This window comes from Ctenopharyngodon idella, chromosome 7 (genome assembly GCF_019924925.1).
Source record: "Ctenopharyngodon idella isolate HZGC_01 chromosome 7, HZGC01, whole genome shotgun sequence".
Taxonomy (NCBI): domain Eukaryota; kingdom Metazoa; phylum Chordata; class Actinopteri; order Cypriniformes; family Xenocyprididae; genus Ctenopharyngodon; species Ctenopharyngodon idella.
Window position 1 is genome coordinate 33,299,313 of NC_067226.1, and position 17,871 is coordinate 33,317,183.

General features: G+C 35.1%; 1 protein-coding gene across 2 annotated transcripts in view; it reads left to right on the top strand.

Annotated features, from left to right (window-relative positions):
• The window catches only part of efl1 (elongation factor like GTPase 1), a 116,636-nt gene extending 104,575 nt beyond the window's left edge, over positions 1-12,061 (top strand). For both annotated transcript variants that reach the window (XM_051900107.1, XM_051900108.1), the window contains exon 20: positions 10,789-12,061. In XM_051900107.1, the coding sequence (XP_051756067.1) occupies positions 10,789-10,977 (189 nt within the window). In that variant the 3' untranslated portion in view covers positions 10,978-12,061. The remainder of the gene's footprint in view (positions 1-10,788) is intronic.
• Positions 12,062-17,871: the final 5,810 nt, after the last annotated feature.

Below are 17,871 nucleotides of genomic sequence, written 5' to 3' on the forward strand. Positions count from 1 at the left end.
AGGCCAATCTATTAGATCCAGTCATATTGATCTGCTGTCAGATGCCAGTATTGCTGATCAGGCAAAAGTGTGTTTACCTTGAGAGTGTAGAACAGTCGCATGTGTGTTCGGTGCGTTACAGACATGAGGTAGAGACACGTACACCATGTAGTGCTGGAGTAACATATCATAACCACTTACAGTGATACTCAAGCATTAGGGTTGAGCGGCATTAGGAGTTCAGTTGATGATGACTCGGTTTTGACGGACGGACAGACAAACAGATGGATGTATGTGTGGTTTCATGTTAAATTGTGAGATTTCACCACGAGTTTGTCCTCATGGCTGTAATATTGCTAATACTGTAAAATAAGTTTGAATCAAGTGTTATTCTTAATACTGTAAGTCTTCACTGATCTTTTAAGTCAATGGAGTGGAGGCGTTCGGTTGTGTGATGGTGTTATTGTGTATTTTTAGCAGCTTGTTCCTCATGTGGGAGTTCATTGTGACTTAGTAGAGCTTTTCTGATGCAGTGTGTGTGTGTGTGTGTGTGTGTGTGTGTGTGTGTGTTTGGTGGGGGATCGGCGTGAAAGAGGATCAAAGGCTGTAGACGCCACGTGTGCTGTCTTTAACCCGACGGCTGGCTGAACGTGCTCTCTCCACGCCAGGGCTGTTTGAGCGGACCGAGCTCTGTGGCCATATGGCGCTACTGTCAGCCTGGATGATGGGTCGGGTTAAGCCTGACATGATACACACACACACACAAAGGGCATATAAGGTCGTCTGCTACTTCACAAAACAGTTGCGCCACTTTTTGATGTTGTGTCTCAATGAAAAAACCTTCATCTCATTCACAAACCACCCACAGTCCACTGAAACCGAGTGTGCTGGTATACCACAGTATTTAAATGACTTCGTTGAAATGATGGTGATTATTAAAATTAAAGCTCTTAATCACAGCTCTTGAAGTTTGCACTTACAACCTCATTCACTAAACTGTGGCTTAAACCATCACTGATCCAGTCAATCAGTTGATGAACTCAGGTTGAGGTTTAGTCTGAATTTTGTCAGTCTTGATTCTGATTGGTTATTCGTGGTGTTTTTGTGGTCAGATAATTTTGTTTTTTGATTGCTAAGCTGCTTAATTGGCTCAGGAAACTGATAGTTTTAGGGATGCACAATATTTTGGCCACCATATCGGTATCGGCCGATATATGTTCATTTTTAATGTTATCGGCCCAATAAGAAAATTTGGCCGATATATTAAAGCCGATAAATCATGGATTATTTCCTTCAGCTGAGACACTTCAGATGTGCACTGTTCACCATGATGGTTTTGAATTGCTTGAAATATGATTGAAATCACTTCAAAAAGGAAAATACAGTGCAACATGTGCAGCGCAAGTCTGTCAAATAGGCTACATAAAATAAATTAGAATGATATAATATAACATCATTATAATTGTGTGCTTGGGACATGGCTTTTAATGGTGAGACTTTTGTTTTGTAATCAGGCTCTCAAAAATATATAAAAATTTGGATTTAGTTTTATCGGCCAATGTATCGGTTATCGGCTTTCAAATATAAAGAATTATCGGTTATCGGTATCGGCCAAAATTTTCATATCGGTGCATCCCTAGAGAGTTCATATTGGATCACTTCACAATCTTTTTCTTCTTGCATAATAAAATAATTTAGACTTCGTATTTCTTTTTTTATTTCTTCGTTTTTATCATTTATTTATTTATTTGGTACTTGTAATAAATAATAATTCAGTTAACAAGCAGGTTAATGCATAATTAAAGGGGTCATGAAATTTATATATTTTTTTAAATTATTTTATAATGAATCCTGAGGTGCACTTATAATGTTAATATGATTTTTACATCAAATAATTGTCATAATTTAGAAATAAATGGCTATTTTCTACCCTTTTTTAGCCCTCTGATTTGAACGCTCTGATTAAGGGGCGTGTCTGCAGTGAGACTTCACATTTTTACTTTTACAGCTGTCGAGATTAACGAATCATGAAAAGTGTTGATTATTGCATTATTTAGATCTATTCCATCACATGGAAGGTTGCAGTGATGAGCATTGAGCAGATGACAGTCTGTTGATCGCATGAATGCAGTGATCTCGTCATTGCAATGCAGTTTCTGCACTCTCATGAAATGCTTTCACCATGACTAACAATGCAAACGCAATGTAAATACAGTAAGAGACTCATAGTGTAGTGTAAGAGCGTCACTGTAACGGGAGTTTTGGCAAGCGTCCAGATAAACTCACGCTGCGTGATCGACAGCTTCAGCCGTTATAAAGAGAGCAGTCTTTGAAGTAAAAATACTAGGATTATTCATTATGAATTTAACTGTCATTACCGGTTTAAAAATTAAATAAAGCCAGTCTCGTAATGTGATTTGTTCTCACGTAAAATGTACGTGAATGAATGAAATGAATCCGTTTTTCTCTGACATCGGGATCCTTCGGCAGCTTATGCAAAGATGATGACGCCACCTCTGTTCCAAACAAAGCTTTTTTTACAGCTTGATTATACAAATGTTTTTTTATTGATGATGACAACGTTTTAAGTTATGGAACTTGCAGGATGTAATAATGATACAAAGATCTCTTATATGCCAAAAATCAAGAAAAATTTGATCTGACCCCTTTAATTTATTATTTGTAATTTTACATTTAACATTTATTATTTATTTATTTGGTATTTGTAATAAATAATAATTTGGTTAACAAGCAGGCTAATGCATAATTAATGCATTTATTTATTTAGCATGTATTAATTATTTATTTGCTTTTTAACTTTTTATTTTATTTTATTTTATTTTATTTATTTATTTTTTAGTACTTGTAATAATAATTTTGTGTCCAAAAACTAGGTTAATGCATTTATTGCATTTTGACTTGGTGCTCAATGCTTATGCTGAAGTGTAAGTGTTGAATTAACTTGCCCTTTTTCTGACAGAGACATTTTACTCTTTGATTTTTTGAGATATACTAAGCCATGAATAATGTTCTGTATCTCTACTAGGAGAAGAACAGTTAATGGTCTCCTTCACATGAGGATTTTGTACTTACTGTGTTTGAGTACAGTGTGAGTATCACACACACATACACGACTCAAATTGTCCGCCAGTCTTGGTACTTGCTGACTGTGTTTGCCTTGCTGGAGGAGGGTAATTCAATTCCATGTTTAATTCAAACCTTGCCTTTCTAGATTTTGGGGCCTGCTGCATTTTCAATTCTTCTAAATGTGGCCTTTGTGTGAAGAGAAAAGACTAAGACACTGCAAAGCAAAACACTGCAGCCCATTTTGTCCTCCTCTGTGTGTGTGTGTCGTCTGTGTGTGTCATCTGTGTGTGTGTCTCCTACAGTCGAACTGCTGTTGTTTTCCTTTCTGTGGACCTTTTATGGGTCTTGAGGTGCTTGTTTTGACTGCAGGACTTCTACAAATCTGTGTTGTTTTGAGAGGCCTAAAGAGTTTATAGATATAGTTCGCCCAAAAATGTAAAATCTGTCATCATTTACTCACCCTCATGCTGTTTCATGTCCCATATGACTAGTTTTCTTCTGTGAAACACAAAAGATGATCTTCAGCAGAATGTCCACTGCTCTTTTTCATTTGACAACAGGCACAGGTCAGCTTTTTAAAAATTGAAGAATAAAAGTAAAAATAAAATTACAAAGAAAGTGAATAGTGACCAAAAGAAACAGGATAAAAGTATTTTTGATATATTTCTATCTATGTACACTACTGTACGAAAGTTTGGGGAGAGTTTTTTTTTTTTTTTTTTTAAATAATACTTTTATTCAGCAAATATTAAATTACTCAAAAAGTAGCATTGAAGACTTGCATTGTTACAAAGAAAAAAATACAATTTTCAAATAAATATGTTTAACATAATGCTTTTAACTTTCTATTCATTAAAGTATCCTGAAAAATATCAACATTTCCACGTAAATATTAAGCAGCACCACCATTTTCCAACATTGATGATAATAATAGATGTTTCCTGAGCAGCAAATCATCATATTAGAATGATTTCTGAAGGATCATGTGACACTGAAGACTGGAGTAGTGATGCTGAAAATTCAGCTTTGATCACAGGAATAAATTACATTTTACTATATAATCACATAGAAAACAGTTATTTTAAATTGTAAAATATTTCACAATATTATTTATTTATTCAATAAAAATATTACAACCCCAAAGGATTGTATGGTATTGTTTTTCAATCCATATTTATATTTATATATTTCTAAATATAATCTGAACTAATACAAAAAATATCTTTATGTGAGGAACAGACTGAAATTCAGTGTTAGATGAAAAAAAACTGTGCAAATGTGTTCAGATATGATGCATCATATACACTCAGATTCATCAAGACGTACCAGTTTTTACATTTATCACACCAGATGTTATTGGTTCTCACATCTCTTGACCCGTCATCATTAATGTCAAACCTGGGTTGTCTAGCGTCTTGACACACCATATATAAATGTATACAGAGAAAAAAAAAAAACAGATTTTCAGTGATATATATATATATATATAGAAAGAGAGAGAGAGAGAGACTGACAGCCCTGGTACATTCTTTTAAAACATCTAATTTTTGCTCCTCAGAGCATCATACAGGTTTGAAACGTCATGAGGGTGACTAAATAATAATTGTCAGCCGAATTCACCCTCTAAGTAGCATTTTATCACCCATGAACATGTGACTTCTCAGTGGATGTTATTTGTACTGAGGAAACGTTGCTTTCGAGACGGTTATTGATATGTGGTTTTGCGGTTGCACATCTGTCCGCCTGCTAAAGGCATTAAATGGATCCGTTTCAGGGTGACTGATACGTCAGGAAATGAAGTAGGGTGAGTAGGAATTATAACTGACAGGAGTCTTATAAAGTTGGTCCGGATAGCGTTTCCTCATCGCTTTTGTTGTCGATCTCTCACCTGTCTTTGTCTTTCTCTTTCTCCGCGAGCAGCAGAGTTGAAAAGGCGCCAAACGCAGGACGCTGCACCATTAGTGTGAAAACTCACCCGCTCGCTGCCATATCTCAGAGAACCTACACACTCCATCTGACAGCCTGCATGCATGCATGCGTCTGAATGCTTGTGTGTGTTGGCAGATGTCAAGCTCTGACAGCAGCACTTCCATTCAGAGTGTGTGTGTGTGTGTGTGTGTTTGTTCCCTACTGTGCCGAGAGCCCATTAGACACCATTAGACACATATGCCAGGGCTGCGAATCCGCCCTCGATCTGTCTGCCAAGCGTCTGCCCGCCCCTGCCATGAGACACACACACACACACACACACACACACACACACACACTAATCAGCACCGGCCATGAGCAAGACACATGCAGGTCAACATAATCTAATTGAGTAAGATGGACAAAGAAACAGACTAATGAGTTACACTGGAGCGTTGTGCGATTCTGACACACAGTTAGTGTCGTTCAGTGTTAGTGCTGCTATCAAACACACACTCCACCCTGACGTGGACAGTGGCGGACGGACGGTCGCTCATTAAAACCTTCCGTCTCACTACATTGCCATTCACTGGCTTTGTCGTTTATTATGTAACAATTACCAGTTCTATCGCAATCACAATGACATCCGATTGAACAATTGAACCTTGAGAGTAAATTGAACCTTGAGAGTATTTATATGATTGTTATGCATTTTTATGCAAAATTTTGTAGTGGCTGCCTGAGTGGTTTACCAATACACACACACATAATATATATATATATATATATATATATATATATATATATTAGGGCTGTCGATTTAACACATTCGTTTAATTAATTAGTTAAAGGAAAAAAAAATACAAAATAGCGCGTTAAAATTAACGCATTTAATGCACTTTCCCCGACCCAGACGTACAGGTCATCTGACATTTCATAAAGTTGATTGGTGACGAACATGATGCAGGACAACAACTCACAATTCAAGATATCAGGGCAAAAATGCCCCTGTATGAGTTTTCGTCTCATATTCATATCATATGATATAGTTAAGCAGTTTCAGTGCTGAAATAGCACAAGTGCAAATGGGATATTGATTTTATACAACAGTTCAATAAATAAGTTAATATTGTGTTATATTTTAGACACAATATTGTCTGTTTTTGTTAGCTATAAAGCCATAGCATTGTGCGTCTCAGAGCAACAAAACAGTGTTTTGTCGCGTTTTGAACAAATCAGATGAACCAATGATTCAATGACTCAGTGTCACATGATCCTTCAGAAATAATTCTAATATGCTGATTTGCAGCTCAAGAAACATTTCTGATATTTCAGGATTTTTTAATGATTTTTAAGTAAAAAAAAAAACAATTCATTTGAAATAGAAATCTATTGTAACAATATAAATGTCTTTTCTGTCACTTTTGACCAATTTAATGCATCCTTGCTAAATAAAATTAATTAAAAAAAAAAAATCATATTAACCCTACTTTTTTAAAACCCTAAAAGTGTTTGTAATATAGTAACATCAAATCTATTTAATTTAGTACAGAAAAGTAACTATTATTAACTCTTTCTCCGCCAACGTAGCCAGCCACCGGCAGCGTTTTTGATCATTTTCACCAAAATTTCATGGCCCCCAGAATATTTTGTTGTATGAATATCTGAACATGCAATGTATCAAAAGAAAGAACTTCTGCTTTTAAACAAAAAAATAAATATTCTAGCTTCATGCATTCTTTTTTTTTTTTTTATCAACACTTGAATGTGGGTGTTTCATAAAAAAAAAGCAACATTTTGAACAAAAAGCTGAAAAAATGCTTTTTTTCCCCAAAGACTACAACATGAATAAGCAATTCTTTTATTGCTTGTTTCTGCTCCTTTTTCACCTGTGTTTTGATCTGAAGATTCTGTACCCTTTTAGAAGATGTGTAATAGCGCCACCGACCAAATAACAGTGAAAACAAAGCCGGAAAATTCCATCTATAGCTATGTTTCCATCCAAAGTTGTGAATTTAATGGGGACCTATTATGCAAAATTCACTTTTATAAGGTGTTTGAACACTGATGTATGTCCACAGTGTCTGTAAACAACCAGCCTATAATGGTAAAAATCCATCCACTCCTTTTTTATCCCCAAAAATCATAAACAGTTAAACGCTGGATTTGCAAAAAAGATTAACATGACGGCACATGCTAGTCAACTCCACAGCAACTACATAAATTTATCCACTAACCATTCAGAAACATCCAGTTTCATTCTAAAAGTTGTAACTTCTTCCTGAGTCTCTCCATCAGTGTCGACTCCGGTTTGAACAATGTAAGGCTGAACACCGTTACTGACAATCCTCATTTTGGCTGCGTGAGATTGTCCAGCTTTGTTGTTGTTGAGCAACCGAAGCGTGAGCTGTTAAAGCTCCGCCCTCTTCTGGAAAGGGGGCCGGGAGCAGCAGCTCATTTGCATTTAAAGGGACACACACAAAAACAGCATGTTTTTGCTCACACCCAAATAGGGGCAAATTTGACAAGCTATAATAAATGATCTGTGGGGCATTTTGAGCTGAAACTTCACAGACACATTCTGGGGACACCAGAGACTTATATTACATCTTGTGAAAAGGGGCATAATAGGTCTTATGGAATATTGCATAAACACCGTTTCCATCCAGTGAGCCGAAAAGGACAAAATCTTCACTTCCTGATAAACTGCAGCTAAATATCACTAAGAAAAATGGTAGTTGCTGCAGTAGGGGAAGCCACTGTATATAATAATTTCGTATATAATAAATTTCTTGCACCTCAGAGCATGCAGACAAAACGCAATAAAGTTAGCTTGCTTTTGGAGGCGGATGCTGTTGTTTGGGAACACAGTCGTGTAAGACAGTTCTGGGATGTAATTAGCCTATACTGAACCACTTCAACAACAGACTTTGCTCAGGCATTTCAGAACAACCAAAACAACATTTCAGATGCGTCCCCTGGCTAGTTATGCCGTCCCATCGCAAAGTCACGTCTTTTTGGATGCACATTGAGGAATTTATTCAGTAAATGTGTTTCCGTTGTAGTTTATGTGCATGTTTTCTTATTGGAGAAAAAGTTTATCCAACTCATATGTTTTTCATGATCATTTTTTAGAATTTATACGCATTTTGGCGTTTCCATCCAGCATTTTTTTATGCGATATCCCAAAATGTGCATAAAATAGGTAGATAGAAACATAGCTAATGGTGGGGAAAGAGTTAAAAAATAGACTATTCTTACCAATATTTGTGTGTTGTGTATTTCTCTGCTCTATTAGAATACTTTGTTTTTAGCTTAGCAACATGCTACTAACTAACTATTATAACTAACTATACTAACTATTTGAATCAACAGTAATTCGTGTCTCTCATGAAGCTTGTGTGAAGAACGCTCTGTGTGAGTTGCAGTTTATGTAGAACATTCCAGATCAGTCATTTATGAGGTTTCATGATGCTGTCTTCATAAGGCAGAGCTTGTGTGTGTTTGTGTGCACATGGCAGACACATGAAAAGTGCCCTGTCACTTGTTGGGTTGTGCTTGAATGAGTGCACACACAAGACAAAAGCTCTTTAGTGGAGGAAAAAAAAGGAGGGATGGTAACCCAAGCTGTCAGCTCAACGGAGAGAGAGAGAGAGAGAGAGAGAGAAATGAGAATAAGAAAGCAGATATCGAATCAAAGATCAGCACTCAGGAAGCTCTTTGCTGGTGCTGTTAAAATGCTAATTGTAACCTCGTCGTCTTCCACAAACGCACTGATCCGCCCGTGATGTTCGGCCGCAGATGCTCCTGAAGCGCTGGACTGGCGCGGTTAGCGGGTAGCAGTCGATAACTGTGTAAATCCGACCGTTGTTGCCATCTGTCCCGAGGTAACGGAGCCCAAGCCGTGGGGCCTCTCTGGGACCAGGTGCAGGGGCCCCGCTGGACTCTTACAGTAATTGTACCACTCGTGCTATTGTCTGAGCATGAGGTCATATTGTGTGGAAGTGTGTGTGTGTGTGTGTTGCTGCAGGGATTGCGTCATCCGCTGAGCACCTGCTCCCATTGCTGTGTGTGTATGAGCTGGTACATGCTCTCGCTGTGCCTCATATAATGGCCATTATGTGTATCTCTTCACAGCGGACAATTGCATAGTCTACTTCTGCCCTGGAACAACTCATTTTCTTTTTGTAATGAGAGTGAGGGAGACAAAGGGATAGAAATATTGTGGTGCCAGTTCAAATTATCTGACTGCCTCACAAATTAACAGTATCTCATGAGGAAAAATTAGATCTTAAATTCTGATTATAAATCTTCTAAATTTTGAAAGTCAATAACACACACTTTACATTAGGGGTTGTACATTACATATGACATTAGGGGTGGATGGCATGACCAAAATCATACTAGATTCGCAGTAACCGTATCACAACATGCTTCATTTTGCTGGCAATTAAATGAGAAAGTTTGTTCGTTTGTTTGTTTAGTTATTTATTTAAATAATCGTGCTTATGCTTAGGCCATTTTGGATAATACAAAAAATTAAATGCTTAGAATATGCTTAGATATTATTTATTTAGAATAATGCTAAAGTATATCTTGGATAATCTAGTGAATATTATTGTATGCATTAGCATTATTCTAAATAGATAAATAAACACACAGACACACACACACACATATATATACATATATATATATATATATATGCAGTCAAACCAAAAATTATTCAGACACTAGATATCATTTTTTATATATTTTTACTAGTGGGTGCAGGACACTATAGTTCATTTATGTAAGTGAGGATAGCAAAATAAAGTGAATTATGACATATTATACCCAAAAATTCTTCATACAGTGAAAAGTAAAATTGCTAAAAAAAAATATAGAAAAATTATTCAGACACTTTGACCTGACCATGTTTTGTGTTATCTGACATAATTAAGATTCATTTTTTCTGACACAGTTTAACTCTGAGATCTTGTCATATTTTATTACCATTTTTTAAACTATAGTGAATAAACTGAATTAATGAATGAAATGTTGAAGTTGTGTCTGAATATTTGAATATATATATATATATATATGTATATGTTTAATAATTTTTTATAAATATTCATTTAAATATGAATGTAAGTTGTTGTTTTTTTCTCATTTATTTATTTATTTATTTATTTATAATATTTTTTTTTAGAACAATGATAATGCATATCTTGGATAATCCAGTGAATGAAATACATTTATATATTCATATTATTTATTTATTTATTTATTTATTTTGTGCTAATGTCTGTTTTAGATAAACAAGTAAATTTAATATTTTGCATTATTTGTTTTGCCTATTTTGAATAAATTTAGATATTATTTTTTATAAATACATTTAATATAGAATTAATATTAATTAAATTAAAAATGGATGTCGAATTATTTTATATTCTAGATAATCTAGTGAATTAAATACATTTAATACAGTATTTATTTATTTATTTATTTTTTTTGCAAATGAAATTTCTTCCTTTTTTTCCCTTTTTTTTTTTATTAATTCATAAAATATTAAATACTTATGATAATTTGGGGTAATCCAGTGGATCCAGTAAATCATCTAATTTATTTATCTATCTTATTTATTTATTTATTTATTTTTGGCATGTATTTTAGCCCTACAGAAATGCTGTATTGATCAATCAGTTTTAAATATGAAATAAATTGGCATATTAGTAATGTTTCTCATTTTTTGCATTAAAGTGTTGCATGCAAATCTACAACCGCAGCACAGATGTCATTAACATTGTGTGCGTGTGTTTTTTTTTTTTTTAGGTTATCCCTAGTGATCCATTCTGGGTGCCCACTACCGAGGAGGAGTATTTACACTTTGGAGAAAAAGCGGACTCAACCAGTCAGGCTCTGAAATACATGAACGCCGTACGAAGACGCAAAGGCCTCTACGTGGAGGAGAAGATCGTGGAACACGCGGAAAAACAACGAACTCTCAGCAAGAACAAATAAAGCGAACGATCTTCATTCGTGAAACACAAGCAGAACGATTTTGCAAAAAACATTCTGTAAATTGTTGCATTAAATTCAGTGCAATAATATAGGAATGGTTTGGCACAATTGTTTAATTTATTTAATTGTTCAGCTCTTGTTTTATAAAAGAGGATCAATGACAACCACTCCTTCATTTGACTTTATAGGATCGATAATGACCAATGGATTTGCTGAAACTGACCGGATAGTGATTCAGTCATTACCTCCAATCTATTTCTTAACAGTCCAGGGTTTTATTTATAATGGATCTCATGATTTCATATTGCAGATTGGGTGAAAAACCAATGTTCAAAATGTTAATGTATTTGGTGACTGATCCTCATTATCTAATATCAGTTAAACCTGGTGAGCAACATCAAGTCTTTATTCTACAGTATATTCGTCTGCACTAATCTATTGTAAAAATGTGCTGTGCTATTAAGCAATTAAGCAATTGCAGTGCACTCTGGATCCTAATGTTGTAAATATTATACAGCAATTGAAGTCAATTACACAGTTCGAGACTGTTTTGGACCAGACTGAAGGAATAGATTGTCTGATTTGCGCTGTTGCGAGACTTTGTGCCACACAGATCTTTGCAAATTGCTGTGAGTCACTTGATTTTTCTTCCTTTTCCCCTTCACATGTTCCTAAACAACCATTCCTTCCTCAGTTATTAAAGACAGGATTAAACCCTGCAATTAAAGGGACATGCTTTCAGTTCATAGCGTATCTCCTTGTGTGTTTGGGGTCTTGTGCTGGGGTCTGGCGGGGCCCTGCGTTGCATAATTTAAGAGTCCTCTTGAAATACAGTTTCAATTAGTTTGAAGTGAAACGGCCTTGAAATGAATTCCTCCGTCACTCCCTTTTGGTTCACAAACGTTTAAACCCTTGATTTAATTTGTGTGTAACACAGCTTTAATGGCATTGGGAAGAAGGATTTGAATTCTTTAATAAGGAGCTCCCAGAATACCGCAGTCTGCTGAATACTACACATGTTAGAGTCCTATCATGTGAAATCACTACCAATATTTAGGAAATAAAATAAACTTGACTGAACACACACGGACTCTGGCTGTCTTTCAATATTGATTCTTCTTGATCTCAGTGCCGCTTTTGACACTGTAAATCACTCTCTTTAGAGACTGTCTTTGGTGTTTCTGATACTGCACTAACTGGATTAAGTTCTACCTTTCAGATCGAAAGCAGTTTGTCGCTGTGGGTGGTTGCAGGTCTGAGGTTGGTGTGGTTAAATCTGGCATTCCTCAGGGATCCGTTTTGGGCCCTTTACTCTTCAGCATCTACATTTTTCCACTTGGTCAACTTTCATTTTTACACATATGACACCCAGATTTACATACCTCATGATAATGTGGCTGTGGCCTTTCTTACTCAGTGTATTTCTGAGATTAAAAAATGGATGTCTCAAAATTTTCTTTGTCTAAAGAGTGACAAGACTGAGGTTATGCCCATTGGATGCCTCTATTTTCAAACAAAATTTTAAAAATTGGGGGTGATATTTGATGCTAATCTAACATATGATCCCCATGCACAGAATGCTGTCAAAGCATCTTTTTCATCTTAGAAACATCGCCAGGCTACGTCATATATTGTCATTTCCGGTGGCTGAAAAGCTAATTAACATTTTTGTATTTTCTTGCATTGATTATTGCAATGCTCTACTGGCTGGGGTTTCTAAAGCTTCCCTAAATAAATGACAGTTTGTACCGCTAGAATCCTGACTAGGACCGGGACAAAGGACCATATCACTCCTATCTTGGCTCCCTGTCAGGTTTTGTGTGTTTTTTTGTTTGTTAGTTTGTTTTTTAATTCTCATGCTTACCTATAAGGCTTTGCATGGTTTGGCTTTTCGATATCTGTCAGAGCTTTTAACCTCATACATCCCAAGAAGTGATGTCCGTTCATCTGAAGCTGGTCTTTCAACCCTTGTGTGTCAACTAAAAAAAGTTCATAGTGTCAAAAAACTGTCATATAATTTTTTGAAGAAAACTCTTGGCAGATTATTGTTTAAGTAAAAAACATTCAAAAAGTGAAAGCAAAAAAGGTTATAGAGATTCAAGTTTATGAAAATAATGTATGTATGTATAAAATATAGGTAACACTTTATTTTAGGGTCTTTTAACTAGTTGCTTATTAGCATGCATATTACTAGAATATTGGCTATTTATTAGTACTTATAAAGCACATATTAATGCCTTATTCTGCATGACCATATTCTACACCCCTTAATCCTACACAATACCTAAACTTAACAACTACCTTACTAACTATTAATAAACAGTAATTAGGCGTTTATTGAGGGAAAAGTCGTAGTTAATAGTTTATATGTGTTTCCTATACTGAAGTGTTACCAAAATATATATTTTATGAAACATATTGAACTCTAATACTACTAGAAAATCAAAGCCATAAATCTAAACAAGTTGTGTTCCAAATTTGAGGTTGATATCTCAAAAAATGAGCTTTCAGTAAGATTTTGTTTGGGTGCAGTACCAAATTTTCCCCATTAGACGCCAGCAAAACTCAAGCACACACAATATTTTTATTAAACACATACAAACCACACTCTGACATCCACACTCACACAATTAGAGCTGCATAATTTATCTAATTGGCTTTATATCTAATATGCAGAAGCAGAAAACAGGAATAAAGTGAGTGTTTGCTTTAAAGGCCAAACCTTAATGGCACCATCTGGTAAAAAAAAAAAAAAAAAAAAAAAAAAAGTAAAAATTGTAATTTCGAAGCCTTGCCAAAAGAATGAAAGCCTATTAACAAAGATTGCATCATTTTATAGTAAAATGGTCCTGGGATTAAAAACTGCAGTTTTAATGGGTTTCAATGGGGACATTTTTGTCCTTAAGATTCTGAGAGGAACTATTTTTGTGTTACTGGTGTAAACTAGATTTATTAAAGGAAATGGGGGTGAAATAGTAAAATTCCAATAATAATACACACATGTGCCAAAATTTATGTAGTTGGCATTAACACAGGCAAAATTATCACAAAAAAAAAAAAAAAAAAACTGAAAAAGACAAAAATGTCCATAAGGACGCACAAGGGTTAACTGTTCCTCCAACTCGTTTAAGATCTACGAGTGATAGAAAAAAAACTATGGATCTCTCTGCCCTCTGAGATTAGGCAAGTTGAATCTCCTAGTGTTTTTAAATCTTCCCTTGAAATTTACTTTTTTATGGTAGCTTTTATTTGATTTATCTGATTATTTTCTAACTCTATTTTCTATCTTGTTCTATTTACTTCTTGAATTGTTTTGATAACATGTTTTTATTTTTGTGTTGTATATCTGAATGTACTTCACTTTTATGAATGCATTTCTTTTATATTATTGAATTTCTCTTTTGTTTTATCTTATTTTTTTTAAAGCGCTTTGAGATGTAACTTTTAAAGGCGCTATGGAGAATAGTTTAATAAAGTTATTTTCTGAAATGTAGTCATATACCTTCTATAATCACTGTTTTTATTTCAGATTAATATTATGTTAAAGAATTATTATTATTTGCGTTACTTTAGGTCATTTAATAAAAGAAAACTAAACTTGATATTGACATTTAATTCATTGACATCAATAATAATAAAAATATTATTATTATTACCATGTTATTTTAGGGTAATTAAAAAAGCTACACTTGATATTGACATTATTATTATTATTACTAACTTGTTATTGTTATTATTATTAGTAGTAGTAGTAGTAGTATTTACATTGATATTGACATTTAATTGATTGACAGCCCTAATCAAAATAAATAAAAATGTCATTAATTTAATTTTTTCTTTTATTTTTAAGTCCCATGAAGATGCCCTCGCCTTTGATTTTTGTTTCCTTTTAAGTAGATTACAAAAGTTGACAGTTAATTGAAAAACATTTAAAAGGAAAACACTGAACAACAGCAATAAACATTAAAAAGTATGAAGCAATCAATACATTTTTATAGGTCTACACTTTTGTTGCTTTGTACTTAAGATTTCAAATTATATAGATCATATTATAAATTATATAATAATAGAGATTATTATAGTTCACTCTTATGTATATAGTATTTTATCATTAAATCTAGTAATTTAATTTATATATAATATATCGACCCCATACATGATGATAATGGAACATTTTGAAGTCAGATCTGTTAGTATCTGTCCACTCCAGCTGATCTGAAGCTTCTGTGCTTCAGATCAGATGTGGTCTTGCGTTGAGTGCAGGGGTCAGTTCTGCAGAGGAGCCGGTGGGTAACGACCTCCATGTTGCATTAAGCTAATGGGGCTAATTGAGTGGAACAAATGGCTTTAGTCAGCAGAACAGACAAAGCCTTCAGATGCTGCAGATAAAAGTCTTAACCAATGCAAATGGCAAGTTCCACTCAGGGCTTCACAGCCCTCAGACTCAGAGCTCATTCACGGGTTCAGACGTGTCACGCTGGCCATGAGGGGGGAATTAGGGAGATGAGATGTACGGTAGCATCGTCTGGAGAGGAATTTTCTAGCATTTACTCAAGGTTCTTTTGCAGGTCTGTATTGCAGAAGCCTTGTTTACTGAAGTAAAAATGCATTCATTGTAAGCTTGACTTTTAAAGACTGACTTACTATAAACTCTAACATTGTAAAGTGATGATATTTGCTTCTGCAGAAGCCAAAAGTCAGTGTGATTTTAACTGTGTTTTGATTCTTGATGAAAAATGACACTACTGACGATTCTAAAGAGAGACTCACCAATTAGTTGCTGTTACCATGGAAACAGAATTGGTAGTAAAAGAATTCACCGGTGACGCCCACTTAAGCACTGCAAATTATGTAATCGAGTCCGATTGAAAGAAGGGTCTTAGGCTTACTAAAGCTGCATTTATTTGATCAAAAATACTGTAAAGTGGTGAAATATTATTACTATTCAAAATAGCTGTTTTCTTTTTGAATATATGTTGAAATGTAATTTATTACTATGATCAAAGCTGAATTTTCAGCATCATTACTCCAGTCTTCAGTGTCACATGATCCTTCAGAAATCATTCTGATATGATGATTTGCTGCTTAATATTTTAGTGGAAACTGTGATCAATTTTATGTCATGATTCTTTGATGAATAGAAAGTTCAAAAGAGCAGCGTTTATTTGAAATAGAAATCCTGTGTAACATAAAAATCTTTACTGTCATTTTTGATCAGTTTAATGCATCTGTGCTGATTTGAACCGTAGTATCTAAATATTTTGCAATACAACCCGAATACCGGAAAAGTTGGGACGTTTTTTAAATTTGAATAAAATGAAAACTAAAAGACTTTCAAATCACATGAGCCAATATTTTATTCACAATAGAACATAGATAACATAACAAATGTTTAAACTGAGAAATTTTACACTTTTATCCACTAAATGAGCTCATTTCAAATTTGGTGCCTGCTAAAGGTCTCAAAAAAGTTGGCACGGGGGCAACAAATGGCTGAAAAAACAAGAAATTTTGAAAAGATTAGGCTGGGAGAACATCTAGCAACTAATTATGTTAATTGATATCAGGTCTGTAACATGATTTGTTATAAAAGGGATGTTTTAGAGAGGCAGAGTCTCTCAGAAGTAAAGATGGGCAGAGCTGTGAAAGAGTGTGGAAAAAGATTGTGGAAAACAACGTCAAATTGCGAATGCTTTGCAAATCTCATCATCTACAGTGCATAACATCATCAAAATTTTCAGAGAAACTGGAGAAATCTCTGTGCGTAAGGGACAAGGCCGAAGACCTTTATTGGATGCCTGTGGTCTTTGGACCCTCAGACGACACTGCATCACTCATTGCATGATTGTGTCAATGACATTACTAAATGGGCACAGGAATATCATGCAAAAAGGAAGCCATATGTGAACATGGTCCAGAAGCGCCGTCGTGTCCTGTGGGCCAAAATGGCCTGTTTCAAAGTGGAAAAGTGTTCTATGGTCAGACGAGTCCAAATTTGACATTCTTGTTAGAAATCACGGACGCCGTGTCCTCCGGGCTAAAGAGGAGGGAGACCTTCCAGCGTGCTATCAGCGTTCAGTTCAAAAGCCAGCATCTCTGATGGTATGGGGGTGCATAAGTGCATTCGGTATGGGCAGCTTGCATGTTTTGGGCACTATGAATGCTGAAAGGTATATAAAGGTTTTAGAGCAATATATGCTCCCCTCCAAACGACGTCTATTTCAGGGAAGGCCTTGTGTATTTCAGCAGGACAATGCAAAACAACATATTGCAGCTATTACAACAGCATGGCTTCGTCGTAGAAGAGTCCGGGTGCTGAATTGGCCTGCCTGCAGTCCAGATCTTTCACCTATAGAGAACATTTGGCGCATCATTAAACGAAAAACACGTCAAAGACGACCACGAACTCTTCAGCAAATGGAAACCTATATCAGGCAAGAATGGGACCAAATTCCAACACCAAAACTCCAGAAACCCATAACCTCGATGCCCAGACGTCTTCAAACTGTTGTGTAAAGAAGAGGAGATGCTACACCATGGTAAACATGCCCCGTTCCAACTATTTTGAGACCTGTACCAGGCATCACATTTGAAATAAGCTCATTTTGTGCATAAAATTGTAAAATTTCTCAGTTTAAACATTTGTTATGTTATCTATGTTCTATTGTGAATAAAATATTGGCTCATGTGATTTAAAAGTCGTTTAGTTTTCATTTTATTCAAATTTAAAAAACGTCCCAACATTTCCAGAACTCGGGTTGTACATCTTAAATATTGTTTTCATACTTAAAATAATGAGTTCTATTATGTAAGAGGATTAGGGCCAAGCAATAATAAAAAAAATAAAACCATCTCGAGATTAAAGTCGTTAAATTTCAAGAAAAAAAAGTCGAA